At 41.9% G+C, this 27,240-nt stretch overlaps 1 protein-coding gene across 3 annotated transcripts in view; it reads left to right on the forward strand.

Annotated features, from left to right (window-relative positions):
* Positions 1–25,888, forward strand: part of esrrga (estrogen-related receptor gamma a) — a 78,752-nt gene extending 52,864 nt beyond the window's left edge. For all 3 annotated transcript variants that reach the window (XM_070963119.1, XM_070963102.1, XM_070963112.1), the window contains exons 7-9: positions 14,299–14,405; positions 14,497–14,659; positions 19,762–25,888. In XM_070963119.1, the coding sequence (XP_070819220.1) occupies positions 14,299–14,405; positions 14,497–14,659; positions 19,762–20,006 (515 nt within the window). In that variant the 3' untranslated portion in view covers positions 20,007–25,888. The remainder of the gene's footprint in view (positions 1–14,298; positions 14,406–14,496; positions 14,660–19,761) is intronic.
* The last annotated feature ends 1,352 nt before the right edge of the window (positions 25,889–27,240 follow it).

Raw genomic sequence — 27,240 nt, forward strand, 5'->3', positions numbered from 1 at the left:
TAGGAAAAGAATATTTGATATCTGAGCTTAATATTTGGATTAAGTTGGGCTCTCTTTATTGGATTAAGCCTGTGGGCATTGGAAGCATGTCATCAATATGAGAAAACAAAGGAGGGAAAACATTTTTGTTTTTCTGTGTGTTGCGTTTCTTTCTGATGTAGTCACTAAAGTTTGCAGTGCCGAGATGAATAAACGCCCTGGAAATGTTTCCTCCCTTTCAACTGTGTCGATGGAACGTGTGTAGAAAACAGACCGAAAGCTAATATATTCATTTCTTTACTGTGTGTTGTGATGCTGGTTTTATGAAGAAGCTATTTATGCCAGATATGATGTTCTGATGAACACACACACACACACACACAAATGCACCTTATTCAGTCTTTGAGGGCACGTTCAGTCTGTGTTGACTCTCCTGTCTGTCCGGTGTCCTCTGTTTGTTTTGTCATCACCGTGTTGACAGTGTTTCCATGACGATGTGCCTATGATGACACTCAGACGCACACAGCTTTAGGTTCCCACTTTAAAAACACACATTGTTTTACTCAACACAAATATTCACACACACACACACACACACACACACGCACACACACACACACACACACGCACGCACACACACAAGCACACACACACACAAGCACACACACGCAGTGGTATTACCTCTATCAGGTCACACCTTGGTGGTGACATGCACCTTATGCCTTGAGAGTGGAGCAAGCTGACACATCATACAGACAGACACACACATGCACGCACAACTTGCCTCACACATCTTACCAGCTGTCACCGTAACTGTATCCACGTGTCACACAATATCAGACAGACTTTAGAACAAAAAATACAAAACACAGCAGTGGTGGCAGCCTATAGAAGTGTGAGTGGTGTGCATAAAGAAAATATGATGATTGATGATGATGAATTCCAGCACTTTAACAAGTGAATGAAATACCTGTATACTAAGAATTCATGTGATTTTAAAAGTGGTGTCTGATGAAAATCAGTTTTTTTCTGACCAGCCTCAGATTACAGCCTCTCATTAAAAGCAATTTTAATAATTTTGATTCAATTTTTTTTTTAAATGTAGTCATTCTGTAGACACATGTTCAAGTAAAAGTGAGAAAAAGACACAAATATTGAAGTCATGAGATTTGCACTCAGCAGCCCATTGCTGTTTTTCTTATTAGTTTGATTACATTAGCAAATCAAATTCATTTGTCTATCAGCCTTTGAGACACAGCCTGCAATCTGAGTACACTGACTAATCTGCATCAAATAATGTCTGTCACACATGCACACAGACAGAACACACACCAGAGAGAAGCTGCATGCATAAACATGCATACACAAACACATACATGGTAGAAAACACCCATGAACACACAAATGTACACTTCTCGACACACATACACCCACATTGAAAGTAGCACTAATACTCAGTGAAATGTGCACAAATGTACACATATGCAGACGTGCACAGTTTTATAATATGTGACATCAGAGGAGCAGTAACAAATAAATCAACACACCATCTGAGCCCATCATCATCTAAGTCATCACTAGCAAACAGTCAGCTTTTACCACTTTCAATTTGCTTCTGTGTGTGTGTGTGTGTGTGTGTGTGTGTGTGTGTGTGTGTGTGTGTGTGTGTGTGTGTGTGTGTGTGTGTGTGTGTGTGTGTGTGTGTGTGTGTGTGTGTGTCTCTGGGAAAGAGAGAGAGAGACCAAGAGAGAGAGATGATGTGATGTGATATGATATGATATGCTGGCGGGGCATAAAGATAGATGATCATAATTACGCACAGGCCAAACTCCATTTCAAATCATCATCATCCTATTCTATCTGTTGGAGCACACATGTACACACACACACACACACACACACACACACACACACACACACACACACCAAAAGCAATATGAGTTCACACACATACAGGGATTCACAGACATCCACACCCACATATCACACACCTGTGCATGCAGCAGATCTAGTGGAAGGAGGGGCAGGCTTGTCATGGCGTCACATTATTTCTGTCGGTTCATGCAAAGTTCACAGACGGCCATGAAATAGTTATTCTCTCTCTCTCCACATACTCTGTCTATCTACCTTTCCTCACTGTTTATGTCTATATCATCCCTTTTCTACCCTTGATTTGTATCTTTTCTCCCTTTCGTATTAACTTTGCTCAGTTTCAGGCTCCTCCATTGCTCCTTTATTTATTCCTCTCTCCCCATCACTGTTTCTCACCTCCTTTTCCCTCTTTCTCCACTTTCTTCCCCTCTCTTCCTTTTATGTTTTTTGTTTATTCCTCACACCTCCTTTGTTTTTTTACTCATGTATTTTTCCACTGTAATGCACCTCCTGCCATCCTGTACCCTCTTCTACTTTTCTACCTCCTTCTCCTCTTTCTCTCTCTCTCTCTCTTTCTCTCTCTCTCCCCCCCCCCCATCCTCCAACATCCATCGTTCTTAAATAACAGTCCAGAGGATTCATCCTTTCCATCAGGGAATAAGCAGGTGGGAAAATAGGATTGGAGCGTGCTTGTCACCAGCTGGGGACAACTTATGGTCTGTGCACACACACACACACACACGTGTGTGTGTGTGTGTGTGTGTGTGTGTGTGTGTTTGTGTGTGTATATATATATTTCCCTTGGAAAACTATGCCAAAGCAAAATGTTTCATGTGAATGGATGAAATGCCTCAGGAAGTTACTTGTCTACTTGTGGAAGTAGACAAGTAACGATGTTAGTTATAGCAAATCTTTTCCAGCATCCAATGAACAAGATGCTCGTGTTAACAATAATAATAAAATGTATATATATATTTTTATATATACACACATTGGATGTAAACACACAAAGATATGTATACCCTAGGCATATACACAAGAAAATGCCTGCAGATTGGTACATGGTGCAGCAGTGTTGAAAGGTAATATAACATAACTGTATGTAATTAATGGTTTTATCAATTTTGAGGATTCATTAGCTTGATTTTTTTTTTTTGGTCTATCTTAAGATACCCACCGCTCAAATGTGCCTCAAAATTGCTGGCACTAAATTAAACACATAGATGGGTGAATTTGAATCTAAAAAATTTCAGAAGTTCCAGGATTACATTTAAAGTCAATGTAAAGATGTCAGTGAAAGCAAGCACATGCATTTCTAGATGTGTTAGCTCTAGAACACATCTAGAGTGACTCCACATCTTATAGAGACAAAGGGAAAAAGGAGAACAACTGGAGAAAACAAAGAACTGTGGTTTTTGTGAGATCTAAGCTACACAAGAATCTGAGCTGTTAGCTCACTGCAGCTAAAGGATCACTGTGAGTACACTGGGTGTATGGTATGAATAAATATAGACTGCAAAATGCTCCATTAGACTAATTTGCAAGAGTAAGAAAAGGCATACATTTTCTATGTGTTCTGTCTGAACACTGTTCCTCCAGCACAGAAACTCCTTTATGATCAAAACTATCATCATTACTTGGGATAAAACCTTACAGTTACATACATGATAGAAGTACATTATATAATTCAAAATGGGTCAAGGTTGACTTTAAGTTTCACATGAAACACGATCAGCATTCTCCTTGATGACAGTCCTGTGTTTGTGTGACCCAGCTAACCTCCCCATCTCCTCCATATGTGGACTTTCTTGATGTTTACACTACATCACCTGACTTCCTCCTTTGTCCCGTCATAATTACTATGGCCACTAGAGTCGCTGTCTAACATTAAACTTGAATATGGTTCGTAATCCCCTGCTTGCACACGACGACCTACACAGCTGTTTTCTCTGGTTAGGATGTTTGACACTGCTGTGTCATTCCATCTGGTCTTCCATACTCTTCATATCCGGCTGAATATGCTTCCTTTCATACCTCTTGTGTCTGGTTGTGTGACTGCTTGAGCACTTTTTTAATAAGGTACATTGTATAATGTGCATGCGTTGGTGCACAGCACTCCATCCTTATACAAGTGTGTCACTTCCCACCTGCTATGTGGCTGAGGACCGTGTATGTGGTCTCAGCACTTTGCTCTGCGTTCACATGCACACAAAAAACACACGCAGCAGTAATAATGTGTGTATTTTTGTGTCCATTTAATCTTGATGGGATGTTTCATCTGCAGGCTGCTATCACAGCTGGCTGCCTTATTGTCTGGATCAGACTGGCGCATACTGTATGTATGCAAGTGTGTGTATCCGTGTGCGTGTGTGCACATGCGCGCGTGTGTGTGTGTTCTCTCGTCTGTGTGCATTTTCAGTTTGTGTTCCCCTATTAGTCTGCATGGACATTTATACATTTCCCCTGTTTGCCTGTATGAGAGCAGACACATTTCTAATATTTCCAAACATATACCTACATGATAAACATGTACATATGCGACTATAATGCATTGTGTATGTGTGTGTGCTGTCCATCAAGCCCCACACACAGCCGCACCAAACCATTGGCTTGGTTGCTGATGATGACATATGAGTTCCTGGCTTTGGTAATGGCTGTTAAATCTCATAATTACACGCTTCTTTATTGCAATGCATAATGACCCCGCAGCACTATTGGACAATTAATTAAGATTTTCAGCCCAGGCTTTTTCAGGCCCAGATGAGGAGGTGGAATGAGGTCTAATGTTCTTGTCTTCGAGCGAGGACATTAAGGCATGATGCTGTGGAGAAGGCTGTCTCCCTGTGTGCATTCGTTTTCATCTCTGTCTTTCTTTCAGTCTGTGTATGTGTCTCTCTCGTTCTCTCTGTTCTCCCTCTCCTCATTGCTCCATTGTTGAGCCCTTCCTCTCAATGCCTGTCCTGGATGATGATATTGGAGACCATATCTCTAATCTGTGAATGGTAAATTAATCCCTGTGGAGCTTCTACGGTCCTCTCTCTATGGAAAGCTACGGGGGATTAGAAAGATAGAATCAACACAGCCTCATAATCTCATATACAGACACCAGGCCTGGACAGGGACCATTGGGGTTTGTCTTAAAGCCATAATCAGCAAGTTTCTATTCATACATCAGTAGTGCTTTACCAGAAAATATTATTTCTATATTTTTGCTTGTAATATGTATATTTTGGTACCCCTTTGACAACCAAGAATTTTACAGAATCGTCTTTGAAAACAAGAAAAATGTTCAGTCGTTTAAATAGCAGGGCAGCCAATTTGCTGACGCTTAGACTATGGATTTTGTCTTTTCAGGAGAATGTGTTATGGCAGGATATTGTTCTGAAAAGGTAATCCACCAAGAGATCAATACACTGTCACAACCCAATTAATTGAACAAGCTGGGAAAATGAATTAATTACAGACTAGATAGATAGATAGATAGATAGATAGATAGATAGATAGATAGATAGATAGATAGATAGATAGATAGATAGATAGATAGATAGATAGATAGATAGATAGATAGATAGATGAAATCTCTTATGTGTTTTCCAACTGACAAAGCTAACATTTTGGATACGTACTTGGAAATAGTGTACGCCACTGACTGGGTACTGCTGATGGCTTGAGAGGGACTCATTCTTTGTGTGTCTTGCAGAGTCTCAGCAGACATGGGGTGACTTTCCCTGGGGTATGAATTTTGATGTAAGGTCCAATCAGTGTCTTAGTGTGTTTCTTAATGACGCTTTCAGGTCAGTGGCAAAAACATCATACAAATAGAAATTTGGGGCAGACAAATATTTACTTTATGTCCTCTTTATTCTTTAAATCACTTTTTTTTTTTTTCAACTTTTTTACTTTCTTGAAAATGTCTGTCAGCAGTGTCTGTGAGACAGAAAGACAGAGAGTTGGTATGTAAGCTTCTTAGTTTTAATACCCCTGACAGATGTGCACACACGCACACACATGCACACACAGAGAGAGTGGTCATTCCTGCCTGCATCAGCATTGTATCTGAGGAGGGAGAGACAGGATGCAGTTAGAAGAAGACAGCAAGATGGGTGGATTGAGTGAAAGAAAAAGGGAAAAAGAAGATATGATGGATAATGTCTGAAAACAGAACATCGTGGCAAAAGTAGTTATTTCCCACAGTGTGTATTTCACCGAGACACTACGTGCAGAGCAGACTGTTGTCGCTTGAACAGTACTCTTGACTCTATATAAAGTCAAGATGACGTGGCCCCAGTGGAGCGAGCTGTGGCACATGCCCACACGCACACACTCACCCACACACTCTTTGACACGGCCCTTGTGGAGCTAGAAGTGGGTAATTAAAATGTAAATATTGATATTTTATTATTTGAAATGCCTCCACTGCAATGCTCTTAATGTCACTCCATCTGTCGTCTCCACAGAGATGTGGGGTTGCCCTCGACGACCGGCTGCCCCCACCTAAGCAACCCCCTCCATGGCAAAGAGCTATAACTCTCGACAACCATCTCCATGTTGCTGCGTCTCCATTTTGGGTCTAATTAAGTGTTAAATATTAGCGCCCGCAACCGTAGAGGCTGCACACACCACACACACACGCAGAGAATACAGCACACGACCCTCCCCTCCACCTCTGCCTGTCTCCCCCTGACTCTCTCTTTCACGCACACACATTGACACACACACAGAGCACTCATCTCCACTACAGCAATGGGAAGATTTTAAGTGTTAATCTTGCAGTGCTGCTGATGGTGTCTAATGTATGCAATTAACAGTCAGCCAGGGCTGAGGGTTTGGTAATTAGCTCGCTGTTCACACTGATTAGAGGCTACTGCAACCCTATGACTGCTCTACTCTCCCCGAGGCCGCATGGAGAAAAAGGGGGAATGAGGGGGAAGAGAGGGGGAGGGTAGAAGGGGAGAGAAATAGAAGAAAGACATTTTAGCCAACGGTACACAAGGGGATGAAGGTGAAGGTGATGACGCGTGTTTGTGTGCAGCACTGTTCTCAAATGTGGATGCAGAAGAGTCAGCCAGGCAGTTATTTTTACCATAAACTAAGATAAACCATCATCTACACATAAACCTGTGTCAATGAGTCTTTAACAACACTGTTTTAGATTAACTATGAAACCAGCAATAAGTATTTGTCCTGAGACTTTTCAGAGGTCCCCCCTCAACATGTTTCAGGTCATTTAAAGATAATCAGCTTTGAATAATAATTTCTGTCTCATATTTTAAACATCCAAGTGCAGTAATAGCAAAACTCATTTGACTTGAGAGGGACTTTATATGTTTGTTTCTTTTCTGTTACCGCAAAGTAATGTAACTTGAACTGTTTGGAGATAGTTACCCTTAGACAGGAAGAACAGCAATAATAAAAGGCAGATTTGGCTGGTTCATACAAATAACAGGATACTGAGTGATGGAACCATGGTGCCACCTTGACCTCAGTGTCAACGGTGTGAAGAGACATACTGATCAAATCAGAAGGATTCCTCTTTCTCTTGCCCCCAGTTCAGTTGGGTTGAAATACAGTAATGGTGAGCCGAGGTGTCGTAACATAACCACTGTCTCAGCAGCCTCAGTCTGTTCAGTCTTAACACACCAAATGGAATTAGGTGAGACTTAGCATGAACATGGATAAGAATACAGACATGCAACACAGACCAGAAATGAGGCAAAAGAGAGGATAAAAATGGACAGAAATGAAAAAGGTGTGACTTGATTTTTCTGTCAGCAAAAGGTAAAACTTATTCTGGAATGGCACTTTCATATATTAGCAACTCCACTTGACACGTGATGTTTTTATAATCTAAGTGACTGTAGTATACGTGTGTGTGTGTGTGTTTGCGCGCGCAAGTAGGTATGTGTCCTGTGTGTGAGTTTGTCTTTAAGCCCCTCTAAATTAGCTGGTTCTCTGGGTAGATTTGTTTCCATTTCGTTGCGCATCTCTGTGTAATTGGGTCAGCTGGTGTGTGCGCGTATGTGTGCGTGTGTGTGTGTGTGTGTGTGTGTGACAGCATTTGCCAGCATGCTTGTCGTGTGTATATCTGGTGTGTGTTGTTTCAGCTTGGCCAAAGCCATTACAGGGGGTCCGTGTTCATTTGGGCCGGCGTCTGGCCGTATGGTACAAAACAGTTTGAGATGTGCACACACACACACACGAACACACACTGCAACAGCATCACAAGGGAGCACTTGCGTTGCACAGCATGCAACAATGTGCACACTAACACAAATTTAAACACAAGCACATACAGAAAGTGGTATGAGAGAGAGCACTGGAGCCACATAACACAGTGTGCATACAGAGTAAACACACACACACACACACACGCAGGGCAGCGATGTGCTGGTAACTGTTGGAAACTTCACGTGTCCTAATGCAATCTCTATCTCAGTGGGCCAGTAGACTTAAATCTGTCCCCTGCAGAACACAATACGTGTACATGCTGCACATAGACAATCCACTGTTCTCCTCGCACCTGTGAGCAACCAGACAATCATAAAACAGTTTACATCACAGTTCTCAATACTTCTTTTAAAATGCCTCCTAACAAAAAGGATTGGGTAAACTGCATCAAAGAGGACAGTGACTGTTTTTATATGCTGTGTCTTCTCTGGGTTTGTCAGCCCTAGAAAATGTTAAAAGTCCTTCCTTTTTTCATTTGGCAAATGTCTTTTACATGTCCATTTCACATTAATATTGTACTGTTGTGGCATTGTTGGACTTCACATTGTCTGCAATAGTAACACACCATCTACTTTTTATCATCATCATTTCCTCATTTTTTCAAGCTCCAGGCAAGGATGCCCTATTTACAGTACACGTCCAGCTCCTGTAACTGTGCTTAGTGTGAGTTCAGGTTTGCCATGTCGTGTTACATTTCTATGACAATGTGTGAAGCTTATTTTTACAACTTCAAGACCAATAACTCTTGATAAGTGTGTGAACCTTTGCTGTTAAATTGCTGAGACAGACTGAGAAGTTTCCTGTTAAATGTGTCCTGGGGTCATGATCAGATAGGACAGAGCACCGTGTCATTGGTAACAGAGCAAGCAGGTGCTCAAACCATGCAAGGTCCACTGGTGTGCAGATGGACCACCATATGTATTGTGTGGTATTTGTAACCTATTTGTATTCAGATATGCTCAGTTTTCCACAAACAGTAAGAGTAAAGAAAGGTAAAATATGTTTGATTAAAAACAGGGACCGAAAGGCTTGTTTGAGTCAATATAAACAAGACAGACTGCCCAGACTCTGTTGGCCTTTTCTGTCCGACCTTTAGTCTCACACTGGGGGTTAAGTTGGTCGTTGGCTTATTGAGATCATATGTAGTCCAGCAACATTGAGCTGACCTGCGTCTGTGCTGGCAGCATCCTGGCCGTATACACACACATTCTCACCGGGACACACTTTCTCTCCCTTGTCCTTTTTGAGCTGTCAGTTCTGATAAAAAGATAAATGAAATAAACTGAGCCAATGCAACAGTCAAAAGGGTGTCATCAGTGAAAAAACATTTTTCTTACTTAGAGGTATTCATTTTTAATTCAGCGTTCAGGCTTCAGGTGCACAACAAGGGCCACAGTAGCTACCTTGAAATTTAAGACATTGACAATTAAACTTAAAACAAATGCTCACAGGGTTATAAAATAGTACCCAAATACATGCCAAAAGTCCTGTTTTCCATTGAAGTGACAGAATGTGAGGACTAGTCGTGTGGGGCCAACTGGGACCAGATCAGCACTGCAACCAGTTTTCACACCTGGTACATTAATACACACACACACACACACACACACACACACACACACACACACACACACACACACACACATAACTGCATCAGTTATTGAAGATGCACATGGGCACTGTCATACAAACACACAGACTCACATGCACACCCAAATAGCTTCAACAGCACAAACTGTACACACATAATCGCGCAGGTACTCATAAGCATCACAATCGGTTCTCACTGGTTCCCATTTGCCCTGTAACCACAAGAAAACAAATATAGGCCTCCTGGATATGTATGTTTGACTGTGTAGCAACTGGGGCATGAGAAAGGGCTATCCTGTGTGTGTGTGTGTGTGTGTGTGTGTGTGTGTGTGTGTGTGTGTGTGTGTGTGTGTGTGTGTGTGTGTGTGTGTGTGTGTGTGTGTGTGTGTGTGTGTGTGTGTGTGTGTGTGTGTGTGTGTGTGTGTGTGTGTGTGTGTGTGTGTGTGTGTGCCAGACTGTTGTGCGGTCTCGGGTGTAAATGTGCAGTCAGGACTCATTTGGCAGACAAACAGGCCGCAGGGTGGCTGGGGAATCGACGTGTGTTTGTGTGTGTTTGTCTTTCTGTGTGTGTCTGATAGAGCAAAGGGAAGAGAAAAAAGGAAGAGCACGAGAGCAAGCAGTAGAGGTTAAGTCTGCATGAATGCACTGCAGCCTCTTTCTGTCAGACCAATGTGTGGCACATGCACACACACACAGAGCTGCACACGCGCGCTCTAGCCGTACCTTCAGAGATACAATAGAGTGTCAGACACGACCAAATATAAGTACACACATGTCCAACCAAATACAGAATTTTAACTTCATCACGCACGCCTTAACTCATCCCACACATTATGATCACCCTTGTCTTTAGTAAAAACAAAATGAATGTCCCACCCTGTCTCCTAGAAATGAAGGTTATATTCGCCAAAAGTTTTTTGCTGTACATGCTTACTATTCTTATGATTATTTTCACTGGCAAAAGTACCAGCCCAGGACGTGTTACTTTGTTATACTGAGAGACGATAGAGAGGTGATCAGGGTGGATGGTGGGCATTGCGTGGGCATGTGGCACACACCACGGCTACAGTTGAGTAACTAACCTAGTTAGATAGTGAATAGAAGACTTACCTGGACATTGAGGAAACCAGTGTTTAGAATATCCATCATACAATACGTTAAGTATTAGTTCAGTTAACATTAATTGAGAAAAAAAACAAAAACAAACCAAAGCATGTATCCAAGAATGGTGGACTCATATTTTGGATAATGTGCTGTAGTAATATTCTCCTCTTTAAAGTTAAATTGTTAAAGCAGAGCTTTGAGCTTTACTTTCATGGTACATTACTGTAATTTCAGCTCAGCTTGTCACCACAGCAAACAGCATACAGGTTGTACAACATCCACACACACACACTCCCACACATAGGATGAGATGCCTTATCAACAATGGGCAGAAAGGAAATGTAATTAGAGTCAACTAAGGAACCTTCTTTTGTCAAGTGAAATCACAGGTATGAAAGAAAGGTCTCCACCCCTCCCACCACCACCGCCATCTCTTCTAACACCTCTCCCACTTTTATTTTCTTCTCCCCTCCATCCCACTCTTTCTTGTGCTCTCTCTCTCTTCATCAATACCTCTCTCTCTCCATCATCAGCACTAAATTCCCATTGATGTTTCTTTTCTTCTGCTGTATCGATCGCTTCATGAGAAGGAGGGGAGGAAGGGAGGAAGGGAAGAAGGGAGAGATGGCGTTATCTGTTAATTAATTTGTCCTGAAGCTGGCCGCCTATTAATCAGACAGATAAGAGGCATTGGATGGCTGAACAGCGCAGACAGGCTGGTGGGAAGGGGAGGGGGTCGGGGAGGCACACACACAAACACACAGAATTACACACAGATGGAGACGCACATGCAGAGACTCACAGATGCATATGCATGGGAATGTATGTATGCAAACATGCTGATGAAACAACAAGCCAGCACACTCACAGTACAATTATGTACATTATCTTCAACTCCACAATATAATCTTACACCTATTCACAAAAGCACACAGACTGCCTTCACACACCACTCTCTCACACACACACACACGCACGCACGCACGCACGAACCCCATCCTGATAAAATCACTGATGTACCTCAATAACAAAAGCTGCACTTTGAGCTCAATAAATTAATCACAGGGGTTTTAATTATTGGTATTTCCCTTGTGTGTGTTTGTGTGTGTGCACATATATGTGCATGTTATCTGTAATTAAGAGGGAGATGGTTGTTAGTGGGAGGTATGTTCACATTACACACATTATTAGTTATTAATATACAGCTAGTCGTGGACTTGTTTTGGATAACATTTACTTTTTCTTTTGCCTTGTGTGCACTTCTGTATTTGTGGTTCTGTGACCCTGTATGTGTTTGTGTGTGTGTGCCTGCGTGCGTCCGTGCGTGCGTGCATGCATTTGTGTACCATGTGTGAGCCATGTGTGCCCCCACTGGCCCCTGGATCAAATTCCACCAGAGGGATGTGTGCGAATTGATTGAACCCTCCAGACTGCTCCCACTGCCAGAGCGCTGAAAAGACACACACAGGGACAAGTTAAAACACACAACTAGTGACACTATTAAATGATATTAACCCCTCACTCGTGTCTTCCTCTCTTCACTTGACCCCAGAGTTTGAACAGATTCAATAAGGGTGTGTGTTAATTTTAGCAATGCCTGTGCTTATTTCCCCTGCCCACAATGAGTGGTGAAGTCCTAAGGACCCCCTAAAGACATCTGATGGTGTGTGTGTCTGTTTGCGTGTGTGGACGTGTGTCTGTGTGTGTGCATGAAGACCCCCTTAAGAAATTCACCTCTAATCCCTTCTGATGATTTCATTAAGTAGAAGAAGACACTGCCAGTTGGCAACGATACTGCTCTCTTCACTGTGGCGTGCGTGCGTGCGTGTGTGTGTGTGTGTGTGTGTGTGTGTGTGTGTGTGTGTGTGTGTGTGTGTGTCTGTCTGTCTGTCTGTCTGTCTGTGTGAGTGAGAATCATACACATTTGGATTCATTCCAGTGTGTTCCTATGCATTTGTGTCTATGCATGTGTGTGTGTGTGTGTGTGTGTGTGTGTGTGTGCGTGTGCGTGCGTGTGTGCGCATGTGTAAAAAAGCATCCTTCTACAGTATATACGTGTGTGTGTGTGTGTGTGTGCGTGCGTGTGCGTGCACATGTGTGTGTGCGTGTGTGTGTGTGCGCATGTGTACAAAAGCATCCTTCTACAGTATCTACGTGTGTGTGTGTGTGTGTGTGTGTGTGTGTGTGTGTGTGTGTGTGTGTGTGTGTGTGTGTGTGTGTGTTTGTGGTGGAGATGTTAGCAGTTGTAGATAGAATGAATTAGAGCACATTACAAACAACAATAGCCTGCAACGTGGACATAATGAGACGCCTGCCATTACCCATCAACACACTGTGAGATAAGAGCCCCAAATGCACATGCGCGCCCGCGCACACACACACACACACACACACACACACCCCTACCATCTCAAGAGGAGGCACATTGCAGCAGATGTTGTTGAAGAAATATCTTCCTTCTCATCTGCCTGCTTCTCCTGGCAGGATGCTTATCTCAAACACACACACACACACACACACGCACACACACACACACACACACACACACACACACACACACTGGAGGGCTGCAGTGAAGTCTGACAGGTGTGCTCACATGGGCCACTGTCTTTGCCTGTGCCTATGAAGGCTTCCACACACACAAAAACAGAGACAGGCAGGTGTGAATGGACAGGTGTGTGAGGAGAGGACAGCTGTGAGGAAAGGTGTGAGTGGGCAGGTGTTCCATTAAAGAGAAAGACAGAGACAACAAGGAAGAGTCTGCTGAATTTAAGAGTGTAATTGAAAGACAGGAAATAAAGAAGAGAAAAATAACAATAGAAAAAAAAAAAGATTCAGACCAAAACAGACCAAACTATCAAATGACAGAATGCAAAACTGTGAAACAGAGAAAGACCCAAACACACAAGATATCCAGACCAAGATGGATGGTAAAAAGGTGAGGCCAGAATCGGGCACACAGATGGTCAGTTGTAGACGGACACTGACAGATAAAAAGGCATGGATTGCGATTGGAGAGAAGGACAGATATAGACGAAGGCAAATAGAAAGACATGGATTGACACCGGAGAAAGCCAGAGTTTTGAGGCCATCCCAGCAATTAGTGTGTATGTTTGAGTGGTGCAGCCGCGATGGCCAGCATTGATCCATGGAGGTTGTGTCAGAGGGAGATAAGGCCTGCCTTTCCCCAGAGAACAGCCCTGGGCATAGGGGAGAGAGGAAGAGCAGGAGGAGGAGGAGAACTCTGGTCGACTGGATGGATGGAGGGTGGGCAGGGAGGGAAGAGAGATCTCCTCAGCAGCTTCAAAACAAGCTTCTTTCTCTTTTTCATCCCCTTTGTTCCTCCTTAGTTTTACCTTTAAATGCCAGTTCATTCACAGTGAAAACAGCCCAATGTGTTTTCCTAATACACAATATTGCATTAGATTTTCACTTGTTCCTTTCTGTCTCTCGCTGACTGTTTGCAGCTGTAATGTTACATTAACAATCTCTTGTGCTTTTCTTCTCTGTCTCGATCTCCCCCAGGTTTCTCTACGCTGTCTTTGGCAGACCAGATGAGTCTACTGCAAAGCGCATGGATGGAGATCTTGATCCTACGTGTTGTGTACCGCTCACTGTCCTTTGAAGACAAAGTTAGTGTCTTTGGCCTTATGTTTGTTTCTCGCTCTCATCACATATATAGACGCACATGTTTATCTGCAACCTCCCTGTGTTTCTCTTTAGTTGGTCTATGCTGAGGACTACATAATGGACGAGGACCAGTCGAAGTTAGCTGGACTTCTGGATCTGAACAATGCCATCCTTCAGCTGGTCAAGAAATACAAGACTATGAAACTAGAGAAGGAGGAATTTGTCACTCTCAAGGCTATTGCTTTGGCTAACTCAGGTTTGAAATGATTCACTCTCAGCTGATGTGTTTTCTGTGTCTGTGTTTTGAGTTTGTGAGCACATGATTGGTGGAGAAAGAGTTAATCCTAGGAATCTCCAGTCTCATGGGACTCATTTAAACTGAACCATCAAAGGACTCATTTCAATACTCTGCATCCCAACACACACACACACACACACACACACACACACACACACACACACACACACACACACACACACACAAGTCGTGTTTCCATCACTTTTGGGGACAATACATAGACTTCCATTTCCTGTAGACTTACCCTAACTTTAACCTTAACACAAGTGTTCACCTTAAGATTTAGTGGTTTATGTTACTGATACTTTCACACATGTTTCTTGCTGTTGTCAAACCTTCCACTCTCACCGTTGAAGCCACACACAGTTGTCTTACAACGCTCTTAATAGTCACATACGTTTGCAGTTATTTATTTTTCCATGTGTGCACGCACACACACACACACACACACACACACACACACACACACACACACACACACACACACATACAAAGGCTCCGTGCAAACACACACACAACCTGAAGCCCACCTCCCTTCCCCAAAGTGGCAATCCCTTTTACAATTAGCATAGTCGTCTCTTCAGATGCCTGTTAAATAAGGTGAAATCATTAGAACCCAAAGTCTGTCGATAAAGCCCCCTCTCTGATGTGTCCAGCTGCATCGACAGCTGACTGACACACGCGCACACACACACACACACTCTCTCTCTCGCACTCACACACACACACGCCTTCTTCCTCCCATGACCCGTCTTTTGAACTTTGTCTTGGAAGCCGGCCAGCTCTTCAGTACTCTTTAATTACAAGGGGGGAGCTGTCAATACAATGTGTTTAAATGGGAGAGCTTTGAATAGGGAGGGAGGGGCCTTTTGTTCTGATTCTGTCACCGTCAACGCGCATACACCAACATTCACACACAAAAACATTGACCCTCTTTTTGTCAAATATGTCGATTTCATCTCTCTGGCTCATACATAAACACACACGCTAACATATAAGATGAGTGTGTATTTAAATATGAACGTTTTAAAAGCAACGCTCGCTCACATGCTGACATACTGTTATGTACATGAAGAAAATATTGACATGTTGTTTTCCTGTGGGCTCTGTGTGACAATCAATCTTTTGGCTCTGCCTGCTGGTGTGTGCGTGTCTGGTAGTCTATAAATGTTGCTGACTGGAAGTGCAGAGAGCTGGATGGTTCTGCTATCATGATGAATTATTTGGCGAACAGGTCTAACGTAGTCCTTGTTGCCTCGAAGATTTCCATTGGCCCGGATTGGTTGACAGGTCTGGAGGAGAGAGATAGCATTTTAAACGTTGGTGCATTTCAACAGACTTCAGAAGCCTAATTGAAATGTCTGTAGTCATAAGCAAACTGAATGGTAACGCACACAGAGCAGTAGGTGTTTGTTTTGCCTGATCAATGACCAAAAACCAAAAACATTTATTTTACAAAGATAGAAAGCAGAGAACAGCAGCTATTTGAGAAGCTGATTAATCACTAATCACTAGTTAGTAATGGTGCTGTAATGGTCTGTGTCATAATGAAAAGTGTTTCCAATAAGAGCTGCAGCGATTAATCAATTAGCCGTCAAGTACTAAATAAATCGGCAACTGTTTTGATAATTGATTAATCAGCTTCAGTAATTGTCACAATTCTCTGATTCCAGTTTCTTAAACGTGAATACTTCCTGGTTTCTTCACTCCTCTGTGGTAGTAAAACGAATGTGTTTGGGTTGAGGACAAAACAAGATTTGATCATCAACTTTTTTCACCATTTTCTGACATTTTAGAGAGCAAACAACTAATCAGCCAATAGAGGAAACAATGGACAATGACAATAATCATTAGTTGCAGCCTTGTTTCTAATGTTTTGGTCAGCCATAGCAAAGTTCATGAGAGGGACAGACATAGCTAAACAGGTCACTCTGTGTCCACTCTGATATCAACATCTTCATTTTGTCTCGTGTTTATCTTTTTTTGTTTTATTAATATTGAGGGCCATGTCAGCAGTGTTACAGCATTGAAGGATATTTACCACAAGAATAAAAGTCATTGTTACTGTCAGTCTGTGGACCGCCAAAGTGCTGGAACGGTAGATGACTAATTGACTAAATGTCAAACTGAAATATGTATTTTATTCTGCAACTTGAAATAGCATGTTGCTGTTTCTGAGGCTGAAATCTTTAACTCAAAACATATCCGGATAAATCCCATGGGTAAAATTCCATCAAAAGCTTACCTCACTGTCCAGAAACTCACATTTGAAATAGTCATTCTTTTAACTGATTGATATCAAAACAGCTGACGCCAAAATACGAACTTTGCATCATTGCCCAGACTCTCCAACTGCTCTTCAAGACAACAGAATGCTAGCATTAGCATTTTGAAGGGCACTGACACTAATTAATTCACAGGATGCTAATCGTCTGCATTAATGAAGCCAAGCCTTAAGAAATGTTAGCAAACGTGCCCCACATGCAAAGACAGCTAAACTAGCCATGGGAAACAGGAGGCACGTGTGTGTGTGTGTGTGTGTGTGTGTGTGTGTGTGTGTGTGTGTGTGTGTGTGTGTGTGTGTGTGTGTGTGCGTGTGTGCGTGTGTGCGTGTGTGTGTGTGTGTGTTCATGTGCATGTGCGCGCAAGTGTGAGCTCTATGTTAACATGTGTGGTTTTAACAGCCTTTTGTGCTCTTGCTCATTAACGTCTGCTGTTTTACTTGAGAGTGTACTGCAGGTCACAGCGCAGGCAGCAGCCATGTCTAGCACCTTAAATACTAAACACACAGCATTAATCAAAAACAATGTGGAACTCATTAAACTTCATTTTAACTTGTGCCCATTATAGGCTGCTCTTATTACAAAATCCAGAATAAAAAGGAGAAGGGGATTGTTTTTTATGACAGTAATGCTTGTTAATTTGTACATTTAGTCCGTGTTTGTTAAGCGTTGTCAAAAGAATATAGTGTTATGCATCCTGACAAAAAGTAGAAATTTACCTTAATGAATATCATACTGCTTTCCACTGTTATTATGGACCACCCATTTTCAATCTAAACTGGCAAAAAGTAGAAAATTTGAGAGCAGATAGAAGCTGAGTTTTCTATTGATCCCTATAGAATCCAGCCCTCTGACTGGTCTGGCCCTGCATACTGATACATGCATTACTCTATAGATCCAACACGGCGTATTTGATTGTGTTCGTGTATGTGTGCACATCTGTGGCTGTGTATGCGGTTGTGATCACACAATTTGTCTGCTGGTTATAATTCTCACGCGTGTCTAAGTTCATACTTTCTTTGCCGAGGTTTGTCAGTGTGTGCATTTGTGCATTCAGTTTCTGTGCATGTCGTTGATGGGAGCATCTGTTTCTAGATATACATACAAGATGTTTCAATTGAAGCCACCAGGTACTTTGAACCAAACACACACACACGCACACACATGCGTGGACTTCGCCACTTTCCCACGGAAACTTTCAAAATTTCAGAAACTCATAGAAGAATTTCATCGTGTTTAATATTTACACCTCTGTTGTTTTGTCATGTTGCTATCAAATACACAGCGACCCTAAAGGAGATAGTGAAGTAAAATGAGGAGTGGCTTGGTGATAAAAGGTCCCAACAAAAGCTGCTGTTTGTGTACCACTCACATGTCACACATTCTTCTACCTACCTGCAGACACACACACGGTATTGTTTGAGAGCTCCTTGCAGAAGATACTGTGTGAACACACCAGCTTGTGTGTACATGTGTGTCTAAACGTGAAATACTCAACATTTGTTTATTTTTCTAAATGCACTTATAGGTCTCTTATTGTTTGTGCGTGTGTGTGTGTAAATGTGGGTGTTGGGGTGTGGTGGCCTATCAATAGTCGCCTTGTGATTATTATTTAACATGCATGTAGCCATTGATCGGCGACATTGATTGGAGGTTGGGAGCTAAAGGCCAGCTCACATTAAGACTTTGCTTCCCTACGGGGCAATATGGAGCATTATCATTGAGGGACATTCTCAGCCTTTTCTGCCACATATGCTGAAACACACCTTGCATGCCAGCTCAAAGAGAGATTACAGATGTGTGCAGCCAAATACTTATGCACACACGCACGCACAGACTCTCAGATGTTCCTGCATCTCTCCATCATTCTACAAGTCCATCTCTTTTCTCTCCACCCACCTGTCTCGTTGTCTGTCCATTCATCACACCCACAGATCCACACTTTGAAGACAGAGATGGGAGCAGCCCCTGCATTTAAAGCCCCACTCCTGGATTTAGTTTCAGCTAAAGATTGTAGGTTTTAAATCTACATGATGGAGCACATTGGGATTTTGAAGTGCAGAGAGAGTTTCATTGATAATTGTATTTTTAAAGTTGAGGAAATTTGACAAAATTCTCCTCGGTCCGCCCTAAAACCCACTGCTCTATTTTCAAATGCAAATGTAGGGAAGCATTTTGCACTTTTTTAAAATTCCTTTAAATAATTTTTCACTTCATCATTAACAACGTCCGACCCTGAGTCGTGGCTTGCTGTAGCATCGCTGCACTGAGCCTGTTCGGATTTTGGATTGGACCTTTAGTAGCTCTCCCCTTTGCAGTGCTGAGCAATAACACAGCAGACAGAGGGGGCACAGGCACTGGCAAAGACACATACTGTTGTAAACGTTATCTGAGAGTGTTGTGGGAGCTTCCTACACTGTAAAACCTGCCTGCCTTTGTTGCTGGAAAATGCATAACATAAGCATTTCAGTCAGTCAAGGAGTTCAGTGCACACGAGGAGGCTGATGGCAGTTTCTTTTTTCATTCATATAAATGCATTGTCCAGTTGCTTCATGTTCTGTTAATAACAAATAAATCAAACCATAACCCCCATTTCCCTGTTGCATATGAGATTTATATGAGCTACTCCTGTATAAATCACATGTCATGTCACATCTGTGGACAGCACTGGTTATGGAAAATATCGTAAAATGTTGAAAAAATGAAAATGTTGAATCAAATATCTTTTTTTTTTTTCATATTTGAGTATCAGTCATGTGTTTTTCCCTCCCTCTGCAGACTCCATGCACATTGAAGATGTAGATGCAGTGCAGAAGCTCCAGGATGTGCTCCACGAGGCCCTGCAGGACTACGAGGCTTCCCAGCACCAGGAGGACCCCCGCCGGACGGGCAAGCTGCTCATGACCCTCCCCTTGCTCCGCCAGACCTCCACCAAGGCTGTGCAACACTTCTACAGCATCAAGCAGGACGGCAAAGTCCCAATGCACAAACTCTTCCTGGAGCTGCTGGAAGCCAAGGTCTGAGGACAGAAGAATAGACGGAAGGACAGCTAGACACCAGTCTGGACCACCTGAGCTTCAACTCAAACTCTCACTTTGAATGACCTCTTGCTCTTTTACACGCACACACACTGACACACACACACAAACACAGAAATATGTCCCTGAAGTATGTCTGCTGACACGTCCCCCTATGAATAAACAAGTAACCTAAACATCTTACCTGAACCCCTGAACCGCCGCCGTCTTTGACAAAAGGGTTGTCACTGGACCTTTTGTTTCGGGGAAGATGCTGATAGACTGACATGACCCCCCTGTTACCAAGGGAAGACGATAATTCCTTTTAAAACTATTAACAATCACTGACCAGTTACCACGGTGGCTCCGAACATTGACGACGGCAAAACTCTTATGCATTTAATAACGATTAAGATGTTATTAATGACAAACTTAAATGAGGACACGTTTAAAAGAAACTGAAAACTCTTCATTTTAGTCCTGAGAGACTGTAAGACTGCACTCATGTCTCCTTGTCCTTCCCCTATTTCCCCCAACAGAGTTTTTTAAGTGTTCAAGAAGAAGACGAGTGGGGAAAAAAATGAACACTGAAGAAGTATTAATGACGTTTGTTGTCAGATTACATGTACAATGAAATTTGGATGGATGGATGGACAGAAAGAAAAGAAGAGGAGATTGTCCCTGCCAAAGAATGGAGCTCATCCATTCAGAGGATGCCAGCAAACTTTACTGTCATTACCCAAAACTGTTTCTGCTTGATCCACCAGTGGCTTTCAATGCTGGGCCTGAGCACTGCTGGTTTTCTCTAAGGTCTTTGTGGTTCTTTTGAAAACCAGCAGAGATGAAAGGACCAGGATTGGAAACCACTGCTGTAAAAACTCTATGGTTCTCCCTAAATTCAGCTCCTGGTTTCCAGTGACTCCCCAGTTTCAACTTCAGCTTTGCTATTTGTTGTATTTGTTGAGGACCAGCGACCCCTGGCCTCCCAAACCCGTCAGTATTCACATAGTGTTTGCACACTTGACGTGGCTGAAAACACTTTCAAATATTCAAACCACTTGAGGTGAGATCGATTGGCCGAGATTCCCAGTAAAAAAATGTTACTAACAAATCACTGAAAAGACTCCAGTGCTGTAAGAATGGATTCCTGCTGGTCCGGCTGGTGGGCGTAGGCTCAGCCCACATCCTCTGTGAAGCCGTTTAATCCGCCAAACACTCCTCATGCGATTGAACACGTGTTTGAAATGTTTTCGGCCGCTCGGTGTTCCGGGTTTTTAGCTCTCCACGCGCAAGTCAGTAGAGATTTCAGTCTGTCAATGTGCCACGAAGAATAGTCCAGCCCATGCTCATTACCCAAACTCCGAAAACTGCAGTGTCACGTCATTGCTCCCCTCCTTGCTCCGTTGCAATCACAGTTTCCAGCTCGTCTCGTGCGTCAGTACGGAGATATTTTTGTGACTCATTCAGGGAGTGATGAGGGAGTTTCAGTCTCTCAACGCAATACAAACCAGAAAGAAAGGTGTGCTGACAAAACTGACTGAAGAACAACTATTGTTGCTTTCAAACTCCTTATTTTTTTCTTTATTTCTATCTTGAAAATAATCTTAGCGATGATACCAGTATTAGGGTTGTAAATAACTGTCATCCTGTATATGACATATAACACGGCTTTGTTTTTGTTATTAATATTGTCTTCTTAAAACTGAATCAATCAATATGTCTTTCCTTTTTTCTATCAGCTTGACCACTTTCAGCAATTATCATATATATATAAATATAACACATAATAATGTATTAACAAGTCAGCGTTTATCTTAGAAAACTCTGAGCAATAGTGGTTTTTAAAGGAGGGGTTTGTGCATATGGACTAAGTCTGCAATATTAACATAATGTGCCAGTTTAAATTTGGGAGAGAGAGGAGGGGGATTTGAGGAGAGCTTGTAGCTTCTCTTTCTCTCTGTGTAACTTGCCATAAGCTATTAGATAACAGTCAGTATTTACTTTGTTAGAGACCGTTACACAACAAACAAGTAAGGACCATGAGGTGTTGATGCTGCCGTCACGTAAACGCTGTTTGGAGGGTTGCACAAGTATCACAAGCAGCTGAAATATCCAACATCCGGTTCGCAGATATCATATGGTTCTGGCGTTTGCACCTTTTGCGTGACCGGGCTCGTTCTGCCGACACTTTGAGTCGATTAGGACAAAAGACAGTGCTCTGTTTGAAATCAACTGTAGTACGGTGATGCACAGTTTTTGTCCTTGTACAGGTGTACGTTGGTCCAGCCGCGTATGGCTGAGTGCAGGGACCATCAGAATAAGATGACTAAACCTGGATCTGTGCTCTGAGCGAAATGGTACGAAATGCAGAAACAAAACGTCCGCCGAATTAAACAAAACACGACAGTTTCATGTTAGCCTGCTGTTCAACTTCTTGTTGTTAGACACTTTGATTTAAAGGAAGTGTTATACGTTGTAATGGTGAAAGCCAACAGTCATACAAAGTACAATCCAAACTGATAACATGAATAATAGGTAGTCTTTTGATTCAGTGTAAATCTACAGCATAACATGTATTTTAAGTAGACGTGCAGAGGTCTCATCAAGTACCATTTTTGGAAAATGTGATTTTAATTACCTTAATTAATTAAACCCACAACCACACAGACTTAAGTGGTAATTTTTTATAGGACTTTTTTTAATGTCAACATAAAAAAGGGCCTGTTTCTAGGGGCAACAAATGGAAAGCCGAGCTAACAGGAAGCTGTCTGACATTTTCCGATGATTTCAGCTTTAACAGGTGAAGACTGTCGAGGGATTACTTTTATTTTATTTTTATTTTTTGTATGAGTTTATTTAATTTCTAAAGCCGAATAAGAATGCCAAAATGTGTAATCTAGATGAAGGTGTAATCTAATGTAAGATGGCAACTTGTCACAGTTGAGGAGTGCTGCAGTTTAAGTGTAGTTGATCTCTAACATCACGCGCTCTGTATCAAACATCAGTATTATTAGTAAGGGGTATTTTCTCAGCCTTCTTAAACATTGTATATTGTAAATTATACAGATTATAATTCTAACATAAGACATTTTATTGGAAACAAAATTGAGAAAAAAAAAAAGAAAAAAATCTAGTTCAGCCTCGATGTGTGTTTCATGTTCGCTGTTTTTTCTACCAGGAAAAAACCTTGTTTCTTTGGTTTTATCTGTTTCTGTTTTGAAGTCCTCTTTCTGTTTCTCCCTCCTCTGTTGAGTCCTCTGAGGCATTGCTGTGTACTTTTTCTTGTGGTGATTCCCGTTCTTGTGCCGTGTGCTTCTTCTTTAGACAACACAGAGTAGAGTAGAGGCCATGTTGTCTGTCTGTCGGATCAGTCCGCTGGGGGTCTGGGTACTGGATTCTCTCCCAATGAACCGAACCGGATATAAGGCTCTTCTTCTAGAAACTTAACTAGACCACCGAGATCAAATTACAGTATTCATCTTTACCAAACTATACATAAATAATTAAATATTTAGTATCTAAATGAAGAAACACCATACAAGTATTTAAAAAGGGATCATTTGTGTAACTTTTCCTGTAGAGTAAACGATGTACTGTATATCTTTAGGTTAATAACAAGAAATGAAAAGGACATTTGAGTAATTCAGAACTGTAGGTGACTCTTTTGATAAACTCGCTGTACATAACTGCCTTCCATTCAGCTCGGCTCAGTCATTATCGTCAAAAAATATGAAGATGAGAAACTTTTTTTTGTCCCCCCCGTTGTTGTGTCCTGTTTTTCAGCTCATTTCCAGGAAATATATTGCTTTACAACAAAGAGTGAAACGTGATGGGACGGGCCGAAGGTTAGGACTTTAGTGAGTTGATGAGAAATATTACAGAAAAGCTCGACGTGTTTCGTTTGCACTTGCTGTTTCTCCTTTCTCTTCTGCTTTGGCCCCGGTTATTACACTCATTGTACCTCTTTGTACACATTTGTAGATTTCTGGATTCTGTGCTACAGATAGCTTAAATTCGAAGAAATTAGGACACATTAAAGGTCTTAAACATCAACACGTAATGTTTTTAGAGAGGAAATATACATACTAATTATTTCATAAAAGATGTTTGTAAGTGAAGTCCCCAATGACAGAGTTTAACTTCCTGTTTTAATTGTAGCATCAAACGCCGTCATTGTCAAAATGACGGTACTTCTCTTCATCTGCTGTACATTAATCTACAAACAACTGATGGAAGAAAGGTGCTCTTTTCTTACTTATTGTTTCTCTTCTTTTGCTGTTTTTATGTTTTTGTCAGTTGTTAAAGCCGTCCTGTGTACTTCTGATCCATTCAGCACGATGAAAGACGCCACACGTCTCCCTGAGGTGATTGAGGCTGAGCTGGATTTGGGCTGACAGTCATGTTTTAACATGAAGGTACATTTCTGCTGGTGGCAAATACTGATTTTGTAGAATTTATTTGAATGTCACATTATCAGTGTCAATTAAGTAAAGAACTGAAAACGATGGTCACGGTGAGTTGATCACTGGAGTCGCTGAATGAAAGCAGAAGCGCTGTTATTTCAGATGACTAAAAATGAGCAAACCCACCAGCTAAAATCAGGAGGGAGACTGTGTGAGTCTTTCACAGGTTTTCATATGACTTGCTGCTCATAGCCAACATATGATTTGTATGTACAAGACAGCAGTGATTTCCCTTAAACAATTTATGTTTCTAGTTAAAAAGCAATATGTTCATGACCGTACAACGACGAGACAAGAGTTGCACTAGTTTGTGTTGGGTTATACATCCAAATGCTGTTGTAGCTATTAAGATGACCTTGCAGTTAGTGTTTAAAACCACATAAATGACAACAAACCAAACTGGTATTTTCTAGGAGGAGCGTCGGAAGAAGGACTGTCTGGGTTTTTGCAGAGCCAGGGATAGAAAGAGTTTGACCTGGTTGCACTTTGGGCACCATGTTATCGCCCTCATCTGGAACTTATACTCATTAGCTGCGAATACTCTGTGTACCAATACTTTAGCCAGGAAGCAAGTAATTTAAGCATAGCGACAGAGCAGGATGGTCCGTGTACCGTGGCTGCCCCTGAAATCTGCTAAGGCCAAACTGTGTCTATCTACAGCTCTGCAGCATTGAGTCACTGAGTTGTATTTAAGCCCCAAATGTTAACTGCCACTTGTACTGCAGCTAACCCTGCGGTCTTAATTTGCAAATGTGAAGAAAATATTTAAGGGAGAGAGAAATACAACACATTTGGATACAAAGCTTATTTAAAGAGAAAAGGACCCTTGTGTGGTGGAGAAGAGAGTTGTGTACGAGACAAGACCTTGTAGTGTTATTAAAAACATGTCCGTAGATTTTAGATGTGCTTCACATCAGTAAATGAAAAAAAAAAAAAAAACAATAACCTGTATATTTTTGTGATGTGTATCATACAAGTGTGCTCCAACAATAATGTCCATTTGTGTAAATGTATTTATTTCACATTGTATATATTGTTCAATGCAAAAAGAGAGACCTATGATTCTGTAACTTAAACTACTATGGGTTGAAACATTACATGTGTTACTCCAGACTATGCCTTTCAGGATTATTACAGTAGAGCAATATCAATTAAAACCAGGCTTCCAGTTTTGACACCTGTCTTTTGGCTCTGATTTTGTTTTTTGAACACACATTCTGTTGTTTCCAGTGATGTGTGTGTTATCTTTTAAAGTGGCGCCACACAGTAGCTGCATCATTTAGAAGTTGGTTCACAGAGAGTACGCGCTCGTTTCCGGTTTGTCCTGTAAAAAAGTTGTGTGAAAGTGGCTCGACGACTTGAACACAGTACCACGTCATGCAACAAGGCCTTGGTCAATCAAATAAATGCAAACATGCTTAGATTGCTTCAATGTCGCCTTTCTACTCTTTTCCTGCAGCAGCAGCCATGATAACCCTGCAGAGTTGTAAAATCCTGTTTCTCTATTATTCAGACTGGACTTCCTGGACGGCAGTTCATGTCTCTGGTACCTGAAACAATAAGCCCTCACTGTGACAACACAGAGCTGATTTCTGTCAGAAATCTATCTATCTAGAAACTCCTTTTGGGATGAAGCATTGATTTAGTTTTAGGTTTCACACCTGTTCCTTATAGACTGTGTGCCCACCTCACATCAGCTGCCGTAATTGTCGTACTCAGTGTTACCTGAGGCACACCTGGTCGCACAATGTCAGTCCCAAAACTGAGTGAGAATTCACTCTGTTCAAGCAGCTAGAGGACAAACATGATTGATAGCAGTTGGGACAGCACGTACAAGGTCAGGAGCACAGGAGGGAAATTAAATAGGGGGACCACAACCGTCCCGCAGCATGGAGCAACGAAACCTAACCGCAACCTGAGCAACCCGACCAGTGTGCGGATGAAACCCACTGTCCCACCCCAGCTCCAAAACTTCAAACTCCACCTTCAAACTGAAGGTATCCTGAAATCAAACACATCTTTGCACAACAGAGAAGGTCAACACATAACCAGAGATCTGTGGAAGTGTTCAGCTGCTTTATAATGGATCACAGTGACTTGCTAAAGGGCACTAGAGCTGTAGGTGTCAAACTAGGGGAGCATGATTATCATCTATTTGCTGAATGCTAATTTATCCATTAGAGCATTCAAACATGTACTAAGAGGTGAACTCTGGGCTGCTGTCACATCGTTATTGTTCTGTGTTTCAACTATCGTCTTTTCATGTGGCGTAAAGAGGAAACGAACAGTGAAGACAGACTGGAAAGAGTTGGGGGGGGGGTAACAGCTTGCTCTGGTGGGTGGCTAACTACTGTCCATTCTGAATTGCCAGTAGCTCTTGCTCTTGCCAAGGGCACAATACACACATACACACACACAGACATACTTAGTACAATATTACAAAGAAGAGATCGTTAAACTACGTAAACAAACATGACTAGAAAACAAATGAACAGAGGCTTTACATCCTTTTTGTTCCTCTCTGATCCTTTAATTGCTGTGTTTTAAACTATTAGCCTCTGCTCTCCTTTATTATTCTGACTTCTGTTTTTTTTTTTTTTTTCAGACAACCCTTCACGTCCCCTTTTTTTCTTTTCCATTCCTCCTCACTGTCAACACCTCACATGCTTCCTTATTTCTCTCTCTCTCTCTCTCTCTCTCTCTCTCTCTCTCTCTCTCTCTCTCTCTCTCTCTCTCTCTCTCTCTCTCTCTCTCTTTCTCCCCCTAATAGCCAGCAG

This window comes from Chaetodon trifascialis, chromosome 1 (assembly GCF_039877785.1).
Source record: "Chaetodon trifascialis isolate fChaTrf1 chromosome 1, fChaTrf1.hap1, whole genome shotgun sequence".
NCBI lineage: Eukaryota > Metazoa > Chordata > Actinopteri > Chaetodontiformes > Chaetodontidae > Chaetodon > Chaetodon trifascialis.